The 18,164-nt window shown below is 37.0% G+C and overlaps 4 protein-coding genes and 2 long non-coding RNA genes across 11 annotated transcripts; 3 read left to right on the top strand and 3 right to left on the bottom strand.

Moving 5' to 3' along the window:
* The first annotated feature begins 1,863 nt into the window (after positions 1 to 1,863).
* LOC117783946 (cytochrome b5) lies at positions 1,864 to 3,979 on the top strand. Its single transcript, XM_034621527.1, has 2 exons — positions 1,864 to 2,061; positions 3,387 to 3,979. The coding sequence occupies exons 1-2, from the start codon at positions 1,942 to 1,944 to the stop codon at positions 3,675 to 3,677; spliced, it is 411 nt and encodes a 136-aa protein (XP_034477418.1). The 5' UTR covers positions 1,864 to 1,941; the 3' UTR covers positions 3,678 to 3,979.
* Positions 2,069 to 3,125, top strand: LOC117783949. The gene is made up of 2 exons (XR_004617388.1): positions 2,069 to 2,549; positions 2,615 to 3,125. It is a non-coding gene; the product is annotated as an uncharacterized LOC117783949 (long non-coding RNA).
* A 181-nt stretch (positions 3,980 to 4,160) lies between the features above and the next one.
* LOC117783938 (glycerol-3-phosphate dehydrogenase, mitochondrial) lies at positions 4,161 to 6,411 on the top strand. Its single transcript, XM_034621517.1, has one exon. It carries the CDS (start codon positions 4,192 to 4,194, stop codon positions 6,316 to 6,318), a length of 2,127 nt encoding a protein of 708 aa, XP_034477408.1. The 5' UTR covers positions 4,161 to 4,191; the 3' UTR covers positions 6,319 to 6,411.
* A 106-nt stretch (positions 6,412 to 6,517) lies between these two features.
* LOC117783937 (ATP-dependent 6-phosphofructokinase) lies at positions 6,518 to 16,004 on the bottom strand. 6 transcript variants are annotated; one of them, XM_034621512.1, is made up of 11 exons: positions 15,856 to 16,004; positions 15,585 to 15,795; positions 15,380 to 15,526; positions 14,209 to 14,310; positions 12,187 to 12,528; positions 11,967 to 12,121; positions 10,580 to 10,688; positions 9,806 to 9,994; positions 8,424 to 8,866; positions 7,521 to 8,363; positions 6,518 to 7,379 (listed from the first exon to the last, which is right to left on the bottom strand). In XM_034621512.1, the coding sequence occupies exons 1-11, from the start codon at positions 15,990 to 15,992 to the stop codon at positions 7,241 to 7,243; spliced, it is 2,817 nt and encodes a 938-aa protein (XP_034477403.1). In that variant the 5' UTR covers positions 15,993 to 16,004; the 3' UTR covers positions 6,518 to 7,240. The 6 variants fall into 6 exon arrangements, with proteins under 6 accessions (XP_034477403.1, XP_034477402.1, XP_034477401.1 ...); XM_034621511.1 differs by lacking the exon at positions 10,580 to 10,688 and adding an exon at positions 11,164 to 11,272 and having other exon boundaries at positions 15,856 to 16,003; XM_034621510.1 differs by lacking the exon at positions 10,580 to 10,688 and adding an exon at positions 11,721 to 11,829 and having other exon boundaries at positions 15,856 to 16,002.
* Positions 16,005 to 16,098: 94 nt separating this feature from the next.
* LOC117785511 lies at positions 16,099 to 16,448 on the bottom strand. The gene is made up of 3 exons (XR_004617513.1): positions 16,359 to 16,448; positions 16,183 to 16,294; positions 16,099 to 16,124 (listed from the first exon to the last, which is right to left on the bottom strand). It is a non-coding gene; the product is annotated as an uncharacterized LOC117785511 (long non-coding RNA).
* A 277-nt stretch (positions 16,449 to 16,725) lies between these two features.
* Positions 16,726 to 17,743, bottom strand: LOC117784406. Its single transcript, XM_034622136.1, has 4 exons — positions 17,645 to 17,743; positions 17,470 to 17,578; positions 17,138 to 17,406; positions 16,726 to 17,073 (listed from the first exon to the last, which is right to left on the bottom strand). The coding sequence occupies exons 1-4, from the start codon at positions 17,686 to 17,688 to the stop codon at positions 16,830 to 16,832; spliced, it is 666 nt and encodes a 221-aa protein (XP_034478027.1). The 5' UTR covers positions 17,689 to 17,743; the 3' UTR covers positions 16,726 to 16,829.
* Between the last annotated feature and the right edge of the window lie 421 nt (positions 17,744 to 18,164).

The following is an 18,164-nucleotide window of genomic DNA, read 5'->3' as shown; positions in this document are numbered from 1 at the left end:
TTCTAATAGACATTATCAAAATATTATTGAACCCGCAAGTAATACAAGTAGATCTGTACTTAGTCTTAAGAGTATTTTAATAGTTTTCATTTTATTATTGGCTTTGTCAAAATATTTACAAACAAACCAGCAAAACTCACCAGTATAAATCAACAGACATATAAGGACTTTCACAAGTAATTACCCAATTCGATTACGGATGTCATGATTATTGTTTAAAAGCCAAAATAGAGAGCGGAAAATGAATTACTCACGCTGCTTACTCTCCGTACGATTTATCGCGACCATTTTGTTATCAATAGCAAAAGCGTGACCAAAGTAAAACATGAACCAATAGAATTGCGATAGAATAAAAATAGTATAATTGATATGTTATACTAAGTTTAATATGCAATTATTGAAAACCAAATAAAACAGTGTATGAACTATTTAAGTAGTATATAAACATTTATAACCCTATGTTTACATATGATTTTATTATAAAAGCTAAGTCTACAATTCACAAGCCTAAGTATTCGATTGGATTATTTGCCACCATTTGGCAAAAACAGTTTCATCATTAAGTGGCAGTTCTTCCCTAAATTCTTTTCGTGATAAAGTTTAGGGGTTCGGAAGTCTGCTTCAAATTAAATCTTAGCCCCTGTTTGATTAAATTCATAAGTAAAATGACGTTGCTTATTTAGTCCACGGTTACTTATCCGCCACCTCACTGCCTTTTATGCAAGTATGATCATTCATTACAACACGAAAGGAAACTGTATCTACATGTTTGTTGAATTACATAGTTGATAACAAAATCACTGTTAATTCTAGTTCAATTGTAGTTACGGGGATACTTTTTTCTCGGGCGTTGTAAACACTTTGTCTGTTTGTTTCTTAATCAAAAGCTAGAATTGTATAAGCTTTTACAGATTTTTAAATAGAATTATGTCGGTATTTTGCTATATTTAAAAAAAATTTAACTTTTCTCCCCGAGGGGTGACGAACTTTAAACCTTCAAATAATCATTCACCTTTTTTTTAAATCTTATTTCGAATTTCATTGGATTTGTCATAATTCCTTATATTAATTTCAAAAACAATTTTTGTTAGTTTTAAATCAAGCGCAATTTTCAAATTGAAAGGCTGCCAGACGTGCAAACTATCGGTATTTTTTTCTACAAAAAGTTGGCAGCCCTGAACTCTATGAAACTACGACTCCCAACCTTTAAGAGAAATATATAGCTGTTTCTGGCTGGATAGCATCCAAAAATAACTGAAATTGCGATTAAAAAAAGCTAAAATAATAGCCAACTGCAAGAAATTAATAATTTGATGAAAATTTAAAATTCGAAACTAGATAAAATTAAGGAATAAATTCTAATGAAGGTTTGAAGCTCATCAGCCCAAGGGGAGAGAAGTTAATTAAATTTAACTATAAAATAAATGTAAAAAAATCGACAAAATTCTAACAAAAATTCTGCAAATATTTAAAAATATCTATCTTCAATTTTAAGAAAAATTCAAAAAAAGTGAATTTTCTTAGTTGCAACCAATTTTGCAATTTGATTAAAATGGTATAAATTGCCAGATCGGGAAATTTTGCAGGGTGTCAGCCTTTGAACCTGGTGGCAGCCTTCCACACCAGTACTGCCAAGTTTATAGGGGGAGAAATAGCTGGTCTGGAAAGCATCTAAATTTGTTGTTGTGGCACTTTTACACAGCTTAACGAAAAATACTAACAGAGAAACTTAACTGAAAATATATTTAAAATAGCCAGAATTCCAGATAATAGAAATTTTCAGTTTTAGCAAACGAACACTGAAAATAGCCAGATATAGCTATAAAATAGCTAAGTTGTCAACAGTGTACTGAAAACACAGCTCTAATAAATAAGTTGAACAGTTCAGAAAAGTAGCTGATTGAAATAGAAACGCAATTCAACAAGTCATCAAAAATCAACATGGCAAGCGATGGAGAAAAAACTTTTACGCGTGCGGAAGTCGCCAAACACAACACGAACAAGGACACATGGTTGCTCATCCACAACAGTGTCTACGATGTGACAGCATTTCTGAACGAGGTGAGCACGGCCTAAAAAAATGTAAAACAACAACAGTTTGGTGTATTATAATGGTACACGTAGAAATCAGGGCGCTGGCATTAAGTCATTCCGCCGGACTAGTGAGCAAAAGTTTTCTTATCGTGACAAATTGACTTTTTATAACTACTTTAAACTGTGTTAAGATGTTCACCTTTGATATAAGTTTATAAGTGGTGCACAGTGCGTGCAAATGATTACTACCAGTGCAACAAGAGGAGAGTAGTTTTGTATCTGTACTTTGACCTATGGTCACTGGTTGACCTACTGTTTTTTATTCATCGTTTCACCTTAATAGATGTGTATGTTTTTTTTTATTCGTCAAGCAATAGAAGTCATTTTGTATTTTTGTTCATAGTTTTAATATTTCGCTTTTATTTTTGTACGGAAATTTCCAACGCGCTGCTTAAATTTGTGAATTTGTGTTCCTATTATCAATGGGAAATAGGGCAAAAGTTAAACGAAATGAGGTATTAGCTAATTAACATACGTTTTGTATGCAAACTGTGTTTATTTATTCTTATGCAATTTACAGTTGAACAAAACTCCATGAATTTACAATTCGAATGGAATTCAGAAGTAGCTGCGAATGTTGTAAATATTGAAATTCTGTTAGAAATTTTCGACCAGACAGAGCTCAAGAGAGGCAGAGAGAGAGAGAGAGAGACTTTTATGTTAACTCTCTCAATCAAAGTCAAACTATGAAAAACTACGTAGTAATTATTACAAACGTCACCTTGTATAATCATTTATAATAAGTAAAATATAATTGCTACTAAAATTAATAAAGAAAAACGTAAAAGATTGAAATCAAGCTAAGCGACTCTAAGATTCAATTTATGTTTTAATTAGTATTATAAGTATCCTAATCTGACTATCTTATTTGTATATTTATCTGATTAAAGCAGCTCGATATTCACATGGACATACATATATAAATGCCTTTGTCACTGTGAATTGTTGCTCTTACTGTGATAAGAGTAGCCGGCGACTTTTCAACGTGCAATCTAATCATTACGTTGCATATTTTGAACGTAAATACAAAACTCAAACTAAGTAGTATGATGAAAAACTCACGTTCGCCTTGCAATCCACATTTTGGTGTTTATCAACACTGTGAATAACAACCAGCAATGTAATTCCCCCCAAAACGATTTGATCCCCTTTGAATGTTTAAAACATTAGATTATTTTGTTCGTGCATTGATTTGTCTCGATTGTTTCACGGTCAAAAGAGATGAGACACTTTTGATTTGCATATTGTATCTGCATATAGAACAAGCGCATTAAATATTCGTATTCTTGCAGCATCCCGGCGGTGAGGAGGTGCTGATCGAGCAGGCCGGCAAAGATGCCACTGAGAACTTTGAGGATGTCGGACACAGCAACGATGCCCGCGAAATGATGAAGAAATACAAAATCGGTGAACTCGTTGCCAGCGAGAGGACGAGCGTTGCACAGAAATCGGAACCCACCTGGAGCTCAGATACACAGAACGAGGAGAGTTCGATGAAATCGTGGCTGTTGCCCTTGGTGCTCTGTCTGTTTGCTACGCTGTTCTACAAATACTTCTTCGGAAGTGTTGTGAAGCAACAGTAAAGTCAGCCAAAAGATGTTGTTGTTGTTGCGCTTTAATTGCAACTCTCACTCACCCAACCGCTGATGCCTCCCATTCTGTCTGACTGAGACACACACCCTAGAAGATACACAAACATACACACTGCAACACAGTCGCATTCCAATGCCATTGCCTTTTAAAAATATGTTGTGTGTTGCACGCTTGCTGGAGGTCATTAGCAGTTGTTGCCGTGTCTGTTGCAGTTGCAGCTGCAGTTGCAGCAAGTAGAAAGAATTTGTGCTAAGTTTTAAAGATAAAAAAATAATGAAAAAGATAATGTGAATGTTTTGGCATCTTGTTTTTTGTACTAATTGCTTTAGTGAGGGGCTTCTTATAGATAATTTTTTAACTTTCCAACATGCAACACAAAAATATACACATATATTTAAATATACAAATAAATATAAACGTATTTCAAATTGTACGTCATCTAATTATTTGTCAATCTACACAGATTTAATTCATATTTTTACTATAGCCTGAGCAGGTTTCAATATGTCAAAATTTCTTCAGGTAGCTGTCCTGGCAGGTAGCTCCATGCTTGGCGCCTCATCCCTGACCTTGTGTCAGGAAAGGAATAAAGCGCCGCAAATGAAACGTGAGCTGCCCACTCGCAGTATGAATCTGGACGCCTTACGGCGTACGGAATACGATATACTCATCATAGGAGGTGGAGCAGTGGGTGCTGGCTGTGCTCTGGACGCGGCAACACGTGGACTCAAAACGGCGCTGGTGGAGGCTGATGATTTTGGAAGTGGCACCTCATCGAAATCCAGTAAATTGCTGCATGGGGGGTTAAGGGATCTGGACCAGGCAATCTCCAAACTCGATCTAGCCGCCTTTCGGCGTGTTCGCACCTCTCTGGAGGAACGCAGCAATATTGCCAACTTGGCGCCACATTTGAATCAGCCTGTTCCCATCATGTTGCCAGTTCATCATTGGTGGCAATTGCCCTCTTACTGGATCAAGCTGCACATCTATCATTTAATGGCACCCGGCAACACGAGAGGATTCCAATATATCAGTACTCCGGAGGCCCTCGACATCTTTCCCATGATGCGGCGGGACATCTATGGAGCCTTTGTCTTCTACGAAGGCCAACACGATGACGCCCGAATGTGTCTCGCTGTCATATTGACTGCTGCACGTTATGGCGCCGATGTCTGCAATCACATGAAGGTCACTGAGCTGCTGCGGAATAAGGAGCAGCAGATCGTGGGTGCCAAGGCAATCGATCAGTTGACTGGTAAATCCTACAAGATCCGAGCCAAAGTTGTTATCAATGCCACGGGCCCTTTGAGTGATAGCATCTGTCGCCTGGAGGATGCCAATGCGGTGCCACACTGCTCCCCCACCTGGGCCTCGCACATCGTCCTACCCCCCTTCTACTGTCCCGAAGAGGTGGGCCTGTTCGATCCCAATACAAGAAGCGGATCCGCAATATATTTCTTACCCTGGTTGGGTCACACACTGATGGGCACCTCGGACGAGATGCGTGAGTCGACGGAGGGACCACAGCCAACGGAAATGGAGGTGCAATATCTGTTGGAGGGCATCAAGAGTTATATTAATCCAAATTTTGATGTTCGTAGATGCGATGTTTTGGCCGTTTGGGGCGGATATAAGCCATTGCCCGCTGAGACGTCCGAGTTAAGGGATTCCCTGTTGAAGAATCATCTGATTTCTCTGGGATCGGGCAACATGATCTCAATTGTAGGTGGCACCTGGTCGTCGTTCCGTATAATTGCAGAGAAGGCAATAGACGTGGCCATTAACAGTGGTGGTCTGCAACCAATGCGAGTTAACTCGATTACAGCCACATCTTGTAAATTGGATGGAGCCGATGGTTGGTCACCCAACATGTTTATACGCCTGGTGCAGGATTTCGGTCTGGAGCGAGACGTGGCCAGGCACTTGACCGATACTTATGGCTCGAATGCCTGTAAGGTGGCCGTCTGTGCCCATCCCAGCGGCAGCTCTTGGCCCATAACTGGCAAGCGATTGCATTCGGAGTTCCCCTACATTGAGGCGGAGGTGCGACAAGGTGTTAAGGATTATGCGTGCACACTGGTGGACATGGTGGCACGTCGCCTGCGCGTTGCCTTTCTAAATGTCCACGTGGCCGAGGACATCCTGCCAAAAGTGGCCAACGTCATGGCCCAGGAACTGAATTGGTCCAAGAAGCAAAAGGCACGAGAAATTCTAGACGCCAAAAAGTTTCTCAACACACAGATGGGCCAGTCACCCATATTGGACCCATCACATATAAGTATACCCATCAAACTGTCCGTCCAACAGGTGCAAAAATATGCATCACACTTTAAAGGACTTGACGATCGGGAAACTGGATATGTTTCAATAAACCAATGTTGTGCGGCCATGAAATCCTTTGGCGTCAAGGAGGTGCCAGTGGATCTGATGCACAACGTCCTGCGGGACATTGACTGTCACTCGCAGGGCAAGGTGAATCTGTACGAGTACCTGTTGCTCATGTCGGCCATTGTGCACGGCGACACGGCCTATTTACGCTATGCCAAGTTACGTATGGATCAAAAACTCTCAACAATTAGTAATCGCAAGCGACAGTATGTCCCAGTGGAGCGATCTGGAGGTGGATTGTAACGTTCCGATTACATTCAAAAAATCAATGTCAGTTAATTGCAGTGAGCTTGCCAGATTGATGAAATATAGTTTTACCGTTCGGTCACACTGATATTGCCATACTGTTAAAGCTTAACGAAACTTTAACGAGCTTGGCGATTTGAAAATAAATTTGAATGTTGTGTGTAGTTATTTTTATTTTTAATGAAAACCAATTGGATTGATCTGTTGATTTGTTATATTTAACTATTGATATTCTCTTAACAAATCATCTACCAGTACATATTTTTAACAATTTATTTGAATTTGTATCAACAATTACAATAACATACGGATAGCGTTTTCTCTGTTTCTTTTCAGCCATTTAAGGGTACCATACATGTACATATTAAAGAGTTGTTGAGTTTTGTATTTTATGTATTACACGTGCAAAGTAAAACAATCTTTAACAATTATATATATATATGTATTTATGCTCTTTGTATGCTAAAAGGGAAATACTCAAAAGAAAACATAAGCTAAAATAAATAATATTGTATTGTAATGTTAATAGAGAATAATTAGTAAGAGAAATATAAATATCTGTTTCAATATGCTTTATACATGCATTTGCATTTGCATAGAAAATTACACTATTTAACTTGAATTCCTTGGTACTCTATAGACACTTTCCACTCTATGGCATGATTTGATTGGCTAATCCAAATGTTAGCTCCTAAATATTGACCTGAGCTTTGAATTTTATTGTATAATTATTGTATGCATGTCGATGTGTGAGCGATAAAATAAATGAAATATAAAAGTGAATTACAGCATTAAACTTAATTATCAAACATGTGCACATGGAAACAAAAATATAGCACTGAGATTGTTACGGCGATATTTGTGCACTGGGCATGATAAATATGCGGTATGTTATAGTGTTAACAACACACTAAACTGCTTAAGCGACAGCATCGGTGGCACACTCCTCCTCGACGGTGATGTACATGCCCTCTTCCTCATAGGCGGAATCATGCTTGGCCAAAATTCTCAACAATGGACGCAAACGCAGCCACCACTGTTTCTTCGGTATGCGTTGGCTAAAAAAATGAATAAATTAATTATTTAGAATCTTTTTGAAATAATTTTCTATTACCAAGTTTATAAGGCAACTAAATTTGATTTAAACCGACTTAAGCTGTCGTATAAACTTGGCAACTGTTTAAATGCGATCAACTTACTCAAAGTTTGTCTCGCCAATGAGATCGACCAAAGGTGTGAAACGGTACTGACGAGAAACAATGCCCAGCAGAGTTGCCGTCTCGTTGGACTTGCAGTTGACAACGCCATTTGCATCGATATTATTCTTGATTTGGGTTGCCAGCCAGTCCACACACTTGGCGGCCATTTTGGTGCCCATGTTGCGATCGAAGGGCGTGGGTGAGCCACCCTGTTGCATGTGACCCAAGATGTTCATGCGGCAAGTGAAGAGACCCTTGCCCTCCTCCGAATACAGACGGTAGATGAAATCAGTGCTATAGTTTTCACTGGCCTTCTCGTTGCGCAAAATGAGACCGCGAGAGACACCTTCGGCCATCTTGGATGCCATGTGGTAGACATCCTGCTGCAAGTCCTTGATGGAGAACTTCTCCTCGAAAATGTAGGCAGCATCAGCGCCACCGGCCAAGCCGGCAAGTGTGGCCAAATAACCGCAATATCCACCCATTGTTTCAATGACGAACACACGGCGTTTCGTGCCCTGGGCCGATTGACGAATGCGGTCGCAAATCTCGGTAATCTCGTTGAGACCAGTGTCACAGCCGAGCGAGAATTCAGTGCCGGGCACGTTGTTGGAGATGGTGGCTGGAACAACCACAATAGGTATGCAAAACTCTGGATAATTGTCGCGCTGATCAGAGATTTGTCCAGCGGCATGATAACTCTCGAATCCTCCAATGATAAGCAGACCCTGAATCTTGAACTCCTTGAGACGTGCAGCGATCTCCTTGAATTTACCCTCGGGAAGCGTGCGCTTGGTGCCCAGATAAGCACCGCCCTGGCCAACCCAACCAGACACATCCGACCTTAAAAAATCAAATTATAAAGTTAATCCTGGAGCGCATCTCAACAGGCGATATACACACCATCCCAGCTCGCGAACGTTGCCAGCAATAAGACCCTCGACACCATCGTTGATTCCATAGACAACATCGCCACGATAAATCGCATTGCGAACAAAGCTGCGTACCGCTGCGTTCATGCCACAGGCTGGGGCACCGATGTGCATCACCGCTAGCCTGAAGCCCTCAATGGGCTTGCCTTGGGTGTCAAAGCATTCCTTGGGTGGCTTCAAGCGGGTCAACATCTTATAGGTCTCCAGATTGCGCTCAAAGGAACGACCGCGAAGCTTAACAGCGTCGGCCCAACGTCTCTCCTTCATGGCCTTTGCCACAGCCTGGGTGCGTTCAACGCACTCCATAAGAGGCACACGCACCGTCTGGTTGCCGTCCAGTGATATAACCACGGGAACCGAGTCTGGCGTAGCCTCCATCAGGGCAAGAGTAGCTTCAGCGCCCATGCGACAGGCCTGTTACAAAGTAAAAAGATATTTAAATTGAGAAATCGGATAAAAGAACGAAGTTAACTAGTAAGAAAGGCTGCAATAAAGACCCCCTAGAAAGACCGACCGGAGTAGACCCCATACTTTATTTGTAAATAAGACATAAACACACTCTGCAAGCCATAGGTTATTCAGGAACCTACAAACAAATTTGGTGTCTCTAGCTCTTGTAGTCTTCGAGATCTAGGTGCTTATACAAACGAAAATGGAATTATTAAAAAAAAAAATGTATATCAAAATTGCAGGGACCGTAAAAATCACTCGATAATCATTTATTTTGATACTCAATAAAAATGATTATTTTTGACAAAAAAAAAAAAAACTCAAAAATAATGATTATAAATGTTTTTTTATTTTTTTTCGCTCAAAATAAAACTCAACAATAGTTTATGGCTTCTGTGCTAAACTTTTCGCCGATATGATTATATATTCTTGATCAATGATTTAATACCCTTCATATGATACATCACATGTCGAAAAGTTTTACACAAAAGCCATAAACTATTGTCGAGTTTTATTTTAAGCGAAAAAAATCATTTATAATCATTATTTTTGAGTTTTATTTTTTGATCAAAAATAATGATAATCGATGAAAAAAATCGTAAAAATCATTAAATAGTGATTTTTAAAAAAAAAACTTATAATGATTACGCTCCCTCAAAAATTGGCGAAAAATACACAAATATTTAGTAATAATATATGAAACTAATTTTTCTTGATCCTCTAAAATTTAAGATTTATTTTTAAATTCAAGTCCACTGCGCAACAATTAAATCAATGGTTCATCGAATAGTAACCCTGAGGAATCCGAATTAATAAGAAAATGTTCACTCTCCTGCTGCCTGTTAAGCACGCTTCTCTTAATACATTCCTAGTACTTTTTAACTACAATTTTTAATAACTTACCAAAATACGATCGAAAGCGCTAGGGTTACCACCACGCTGCACATGACCCAGAACAGTGATACGAGCGTCGTGCTTGAGACGCTCATCAATAACCTTCCTCACATCCTCGGCGGTAATGGGCTGACCCTCGCGATCCATGGCACCCTCTGCGACTATGACAATGTTCAGACGTTGGCCAGCTGAACGCTCCTATATTAGTTTATTTGACATAATTGCAAACATTTATTAATACCAATTCTAATAACATAATTTATAGATACTAATCAGTGATTTACGTGTAAGTGCACATAGAATGGTAATTAAAGCGATGACAATTACACAAAAAGACAGAACAGATATAGCACTATATGAAGGTATCATTTATATGGTTAGCATACAAAGTGAAAGTATGAAAGTGTAAAGCGATAATAAACAAAAGCAAAAAATTAGTTTACTTTTAGAGCTATGTACGCTAAGTATGTACATTAGAATATAATATTGAATTCAAGGCAATTGAATTTTGCCCTGGAACATTAAGCCTTAACTACAATTTTACCCAATAAAAGCCAATTTAATAGCCAATTAGTTTTGTGCTAGAACGTTTTTGACAAAAAGCTGCAGTTGCTTTCATGGAACATCTGTCAAAACGCACGATTAGTTTGAAAATGTTAGATTTTGAATTTAATATTGAAATGGAATACACGTAATCGAATATAGATACGATCACGAGAGTAAGAATAATAGGAAACAATAACACCGCAGAGAGTTTACTAAAAACCTGAACATTCCGCTGACCTGAATGAGTTTTTTGCATAGAGTCTCCTGCCAGTTAACTGGAACGGGCTCTTCGGGTATTAACATAAAATCAGCTTCTGTAGCAATAGCTGCTGAAATGGCTAAGTAGCTAAAAACAAAAATAATAAAACACAGAGAAACAATGCATATGAGATGAACTGTTATTTGATATTTATTATTTACATTATGTTAGGGATAAAGGGATATTGCTGGAAGGAAAGGATCATACATTCGAATCGGAACGAGGAATTATTGATGATTGTTAAAAAAAAATTAATAATACTGAAGATAAATTATCGTATATGAGAAACCAAATCTGTAATCATATCAATCACATTTCAAGCAATACCGAAAGAAATATTGCAAAGTTTGAAGAAATAATGCACAATACTTATGCGTATTATAAAATTACTAAATGCTGTCTGATTGGTGCCTAATTGCGTATGAATGTGTGTGTAAATGGAATTGCTTTCTTTAAACATGTATTTTTTTGCTAGTGTTGTGTTTTATAATCTCTAAAGAAATGCACAACTAAAAGCAATGAGATTCAGATTAAGAGAGAGAGTTAAATGTTCACTTCTTGCCTGAGCTAATTGAGTGCAAAGCCTATCTGGCCAATCGGTTTTTGGTGGCATTTCTGGTATAAATATGAAATCAGCTTCGCTTGCCAAGCCGCCAACCAGCGCTAAATAACTGTAAAAATATGTAGTAGTTTTATGGGTTATACATGGTTAATACATATAGGGCATGTTACTAGCAAATCGATGGGACTGTATAGGCAGATACATTAAAGGGGAAGAGATCGAAACAAATACGATAGTTAGTACGAGAGGTACAAAATGTTGACAAACAAAGGAAGATCTAAGCCAAAGGATAAAGAATACGATTCGTACAAATAAAAACAGAGAGAGTTTCAATAAACCAAATCGAAAACAGTTTTCTCTTCCTTACAATGATCAAACTGCAATTATTTCCTAATCTGTAAATCTTATTCGAGTATATTGAAATGTTTGTCAGAGAGTAGAACGGGATAACATCAAATGCTTTGATTCTAGTCAACAAATATAGAGATTCAAGCTGTCAGCACAGACATACACGTTTTTGATGTATGTATGATACACAGATTGATCTGAGTGCTTGCCTGTTCCAGTTTTTTAACCATATGATCGGGCCAATCTGTTGGCGGTGGGTTCTCTGGGAGAAAGACATAATCTGCCTCAGATATAATGCCAGCTATAACAGCTAAATAACTGTAGGTATTAAAGGTATTTAACTTTGCCGTTACATATCAATTTCACAATTGGCAAAACTAACAGTTTTGAAGTAGTTACATCACAGACTATCATCAGGCTATCAAAGAAAATTAATTCGACCACAATCAACTTACCCACAGTGACGACCCATGACCTCCATAATGAAGGTACGCTGATGAGAGTACGCCGTGCTAGCGATGGCATCAATGGCCTCAATAATCCGGTGGAGGGCCGTATCGGTACCAATGGTCATGTCCGTGCCACAGAAATCGTTATCAATGGAGCCCACCTGAAATATATATCATAAATTTATTTCAAATATATAATGCCAATAATATTAAATGATCAACTTACCAAGCCAACAATGTGCAACACATTGAACTTTTCCTTCTGCTCCACAGTAATGGTGTTATTCTTCTGCAGCTCATCCAACAGGCTGGACCATTCCTGACGGAACAGATTGGCACCAGTCAGCGAACCATCACCGCCAATCACCACCAGATTGGTAATGCCACGCTGGATCAGATTGTTGGCGGCCTTAAGACGGCCTGCACGCTCACGGAAGTCCTGGCAACGAGCGGAGCCAATGATGGTGCCACCACGATGGATGATCGATGATACTGAGGCCCATGAAGCCTCCTGAATACAATCACCACCATCGACCATACCCTGATAGCCTTCCCGGATGAAATACACCTGGTTTCAATGATAAATAACTGGATGAAATAGTTATCGAAACACCATCCTAATTTTATACATATTTTTGTTTATAAACAATATGATTATTTATGGATAATGTATCAATTTATTGACATGTGATACCACCAATTACCGCCTGCTTAATAGTTTATTATGATTATCTACACTTATAAGGATTTATTTATGATAACGCTAATCAATAATTATAAATAAGTGAATGAGAAACGGGGTAGTGGTTGTCAAGTTAACTGTTTGATTTCAAAAGTAATAAAAGCTCAAATATGTATATATCAATTGCAATGCTTGTTATGTGTATCTTATTCTATATATAGAAATTCCTTACGAATGTTATGACGGCATTTTTTTTGGAGGATCGTGTTGAGTCATTTGTACTTGAGATATACAATAGCAAACACGCGTCAAATATAACCAGATACTCCCTATAATACACAGTTAATTTGTTTGTATAAAAATCACATATAAACTTTAATGGCATATTCTAATTTTATATATGCACATTCATTTTCTGATCAAATTAAGAGTTTATTGAAAAGCCAAAGATCAAAGTGAGACATGGCAAAAGGTGGTACTATTAATTTAGAGAATTGATGGAAATTAATTTATTTAATTCAATTCTATTTTAACTGGGGAAAGAAAAACTTTTAAATGATATCGAATAAATATTTGCATTCCAGTTCGCCACTGAATGATCCAAATACTCGTACATAATCGCTTTAAAGAACCCTAACTAAGGACACGCTTATAAAACCATAATTGATGGAAAGAAAATAAGAGTGACATTGAGAAAGCAGCCTCGCGACAATTCAAATTCATTGCAAAAATAAAAATCATACAATTTTGTGCAATTTATTTCAATTATTTAAATTTGGATACAAGAAACAATTCTGGATGGTGACGCTTAAATACCCTTCTCAATTGTTGCCATAAAAGATAATCGATTTCACTTTAACTCGCTCAAGTTTAATGGAATTTTTGTTAAGAATTTAATTTTCCAATTAATTTTTCATTTACCAAGTATTTAAATTTGCCTTATATGACAAAATATCCATGCCAAATTATGTTTTCAATAGAAACCTACTACCATGTTATTCCCCTATTAATATATATAGTTCATAGAGTCATAATATTGCGTTACACACCTCATGACTAAGTAAGAGTGTTAAATAAAAAACTAATTATAATAATAATACTTTCGTTAAGTTTGGCAGTTAATGCAAACAGTATGTAAATAATTTACTTTTTAAACAATAACCGCATTTTCTCAGATATTTCTGTGTGATCGTCTCTGTAAGTTGCCCGAAATAAACTCAATGTCAAATGCACGCACACACAGATACAAATTGATTGTGTGCGTGTGTTGGGAGGTAGATGTGAGGCGCTTTTATTTTATTTAAATATTTCTTTCGTTATCTAACGGCACTTGACACCAAAAGAGCAACCTAATTTTTAATTACTTTATGTATTAAACAATTTTTGAATTATTCTCAATTTAATTACAGCTAAATACATATTTACATCTGAATATACAGAGTATATTGGGTGGGTTCAATGCCTGACCGATAAGAACGCATCTTCTTGATTCATTATGTCAATAAAGTGCAATATGTTAATATGTATACATCTGAATGAAAGCACTTGGCAGAGGTCACCACTTACCTTGCATCCCAAATAGATGGCCATACGGACACAGGCTCTCACAGCCGCATTCATGCCTTGCGAGTCTCCGCCGCTGGTGAAGACGGCCAATCCCTTGTCACGCTGCGAGCCGCGTGCCAGGAAACGTTGATTAATATCACTATTCATTTTGAACTATAATCCTTTTAACTATATATGTATTTGTAGTAGTAGATGGTTAAGCAGTTGGGTTTATTATTAAATTAACACACACAGACGCGTCTCACTATTGAACCGAATAATTAGTGAATGATTCACTTAAGCATAAGAAGAGCACAGCACTGGAGGAGCTTCGAGGAAGCCAAGACAAGTTGTCCAAATAAATGACGGAGAAATTATGTTGCCGCGGCTGTGGTTTTTGCCTGCGAGACGATTTTCAGTAACTGGCAACGCGAGCGCGGCGGTCGAGCACAGAAGTTTTGGTTTTGACGTTTCAAGGTGACCTTTAAACGCAGCAAACGCTTTTCGCTAAGCGCAACTACCGACGCAACGACACTGATGCAATGAACTGGTTGTATGGTGTTGTATCGCCACCTTACAGCGTCTCCGATTCAATTGTATTACACGCGGTTTAATTATTCATAATACGTTTAATTAATATGTTTATAATAATATACAAGAAGCGTACGAATTCGGCTATCAATAAGTCGAAAATGTGGGCGAAAATGGGCGAGATTACCCTATTGGACTCTTTTTGTTTACCCCACACAACCACAACTGACTGTGAGTGTCATACTGACAGCTGTGCAACAGCTGTGCGCGCCTAGCGAATAAAAGCTCTCTCTCTCTCTCTCTCTCGCTTTCACGCTCGCGAGCTTTTTGCATGCGCAAAGCAAACTTTTTCTCAGCAGTCTACGTGAGTGTGTAGCCGTTAACAGTTTGAAACTCGAACAATGCTTGCATATATACTATACAGTGATTTTAATCATATTTTATCCACTAAATTTTTAGTATGACTTGGATTTATTGCCTTATTCAGCTATAACATATATAAAAAGTAGAATTAAAATATTTTGCTCAAGTTTAAAGATTTATAAGCAAATCTGTGTTTAAATATTATTTTAATCTTCTTCCCATTAAAGCATAAATTAATTTAAATGTTGTAATGTAATGAGCTACTGTATCTCTATATTTGGGTGCGTTTCAAACTTACATATGGTCTGCGGTATGGCCTCACGTAGTCAATAATGTCTTGAAAACAGTGCAGACAGTTTCGTAATTCTTTTATTTCCTTTTCACGTTTTTTTCGAGTACTCTCATCTACTTCTAATGTATTTTTGTCACAGCTCGTTAGCGTCAACTGCAAATTCGAATTATTAATTTTATATTTATTGTGGCTCCTTATCAAACTTTTTTACATTTCGCTGATTTGTGTAGTCAAAATCTTCAAAATTCCGCAAAGATCCGCAATTTTCACAGAAATCATCGTGACCGACCAATGGGGAGTCTTTTGTCTCTGACAGATTGACAGTGATTTTGTTAATATCTCGGATAAGCTTACGTAAGTTCGTCACAGTTTCTAATTTCTCTAGTTGATCGCAATCACACGCTTGACACTCTTCTCTTGAACTTTAGTGTACAATAATACAATGAATAGATAAACTCACTTTTATTGAAATGGGGACTTACCTCCTTTGAAATATACTATCCATTTGACCAAATTTGTGAACAATTCCATGGACAGCACAGAGCACGGAAAACAATTCAACGGAATTTCCACACAAATAACGATAATACAAATTTAAGTGGTTTTCTCGTAAGGACATTAAGTAGTCATATTTTTGAACGGGATCCTTACAGTTTCCTAATTGTTCGTCAATTAAAGTTAGCGTTTTAGTCAAACCAAGTTGACTATCTATAAATTTGATTCTCTTGCGACTCCATTGTGAATTTTGGTGCTGGTTCAAAGAGTATTATTTTAAAATTAGTAACATTTTACGATAATTAATTCCCTACCTCTTTAAAGTATACAGATTTTACCCCATTCAAGGACTTACAAGCTTTCGAGAAACATCGATTTATTTGACAATATTGATACTTTGGCAGCAAATCCTGTGTTTGAAATATACTAAGGAAAACATACAATGATACTTCATACCAATAACTCCTGATTGACATATACTCATACCAACCTTCCAAATAATTTTGTAAATACTCGAAATTTGCTTGGATACATACCAATTTAGTAAACTATCAAAATTTTCATTTTATACTTTGATGTAAAAAACACTGCCTAGCTCAGAGCATAGTTTTTTAAAGACTTGGGTTAAAAAGCAAAAGCCCACTCCGTTATAACTTGTTCTTTATGTTGGGGATATACATATATAAGTTAAATATATCTCCACTGAACCTTTACCTGAAAGTACATATTTACGTGTACAAACCTATCGGTCGCAATTAATAACAGAATTCACAACATACAAAAGTTATATATAATTAATATTTCAGTAATTTTTTTCGCCATTTTATTATATGAAATCCTTATCAGATGGGCGTAGCTCTAGTTAATATATTTTTTTTATTTTATTTGGGTAAGCTCAAATATATAATTGATACAGATTGAATTAAGTACAGATAGTAAAACAGGTTTCCGAACTCTTCTTTCACTTGAGGTTGTTGGTCTTCAAATATGCCATACAGCATGTATTTGGTGTTAGCATAAAGCGTTTTTTTATCCATTTGATTGGATTTATTTTTTCTTCAGATTTGGACTTGGAACCTGATCCTCCTTCATTTTTGGAGTTTGCTTTCCTTAGGTCATTGATGCGCTTACGTAAATATTCTACGGCATTGGCAATGTCTAATGGCTTAGCCGGACGTTTTTTACGTTGCTTCATCAGAGTTGGCCTAAAAGTTTGTGAAATAGATACACTTATGTGAATACTTTACTATGTAAAAGACCAATACTTACATATTTGGCAGGTGTATTTCAAATCGTTCGAAATTTCGAATTACTCCGTCAACTGCATAGAGAATGGCCAAAACCTCTCCTGTGTAGTCGCGCAGGAAATGGTAATACAAATCTAAATCCTGATCGCGCAAGCTCATTAAATGGTCGTATTTCTTTAATGGATCCTCAAAGTTTGTCAATTGTGTTTTAAAATACTTCCACTTTTCTACCAACGATCCTTGACAGTCAATAATTGGTTTTTGCTTGCGTTGCTTTTGAGCATCTGAACGCTGCGGATCATAATAAAATATCTGTGTTCCTAGAGATATAACTAAAAGCTATATATTACTCACCTCACTTACGGGTGCGGTAAAGCCACCATAGTACTTACAAGCTTTGGAATAATAACGATTAAAACTTGAAAATTGATACTTTGGCACCAATTCTGGCAGTCGAATCAAGCTATGGGGTAGTTTTAGATTTTTTCATATTTTCGACAGTTGATAAGTGTTCATTGATCGGCCATACCTTGTTGTTAGTTTGGTAAAAGAGCGAACTTTGTTTGAATACATACCAAATAAGTGAAATTCAAAATTTTGGTGTATTTTGTTAAAAGGCCTGTCAGGGAGTTTTGAAAACTTTTGATTTACCTATATATTTGTAAATTTCTGACATGTTTTGCTTATAACACGAATCTATGTATACATTCTGTTAAATAATTGTTTTGACAACGAACTTATTCGCGTTTTTGATTTGTATTCTTAAAAATAATTCATTCTAAAGGATTTATCAACAAGCGATAAGAAAGGGTTTTTTGTGTAAAATAAAATGTGTAAGTTTATCAAAACAATTACTTGACTAAGTGTACTTCAAATGTTGTCAAAGCGTTCTAAACAATTACTTAGTAGTTAAATAAAACACAACAGATCTCTTGTTTTTTATTTTTATTTGTTTTTTTTTTTTTGGTAATTAAGAAACTGTAATTTCAATAAACTTAAATTTTCACATCAATCTTTGCCTCCATTTTGCATACAATTAATGTGTTCTC

Source organism: Drosophila innubila (genome assembly GCF_004354385.1).
Source record: "Drosophila innubila isolate TH190305 chromosome 2R unlocalized genomic scaffold, UK_Dinn_1.0 1_C_2R, whole genome shotgun sequence".
Taxonomy (NCBI): domain Eukaryota; kingdom Metazoa; phylum Arthropoda; class Insecta; order Diptera; family Drosophilidae; genus Drosophila; species Drosophila innubila.
This window is presented reverse-complemented; position numbering and strand designations above follow the sequence as displayed.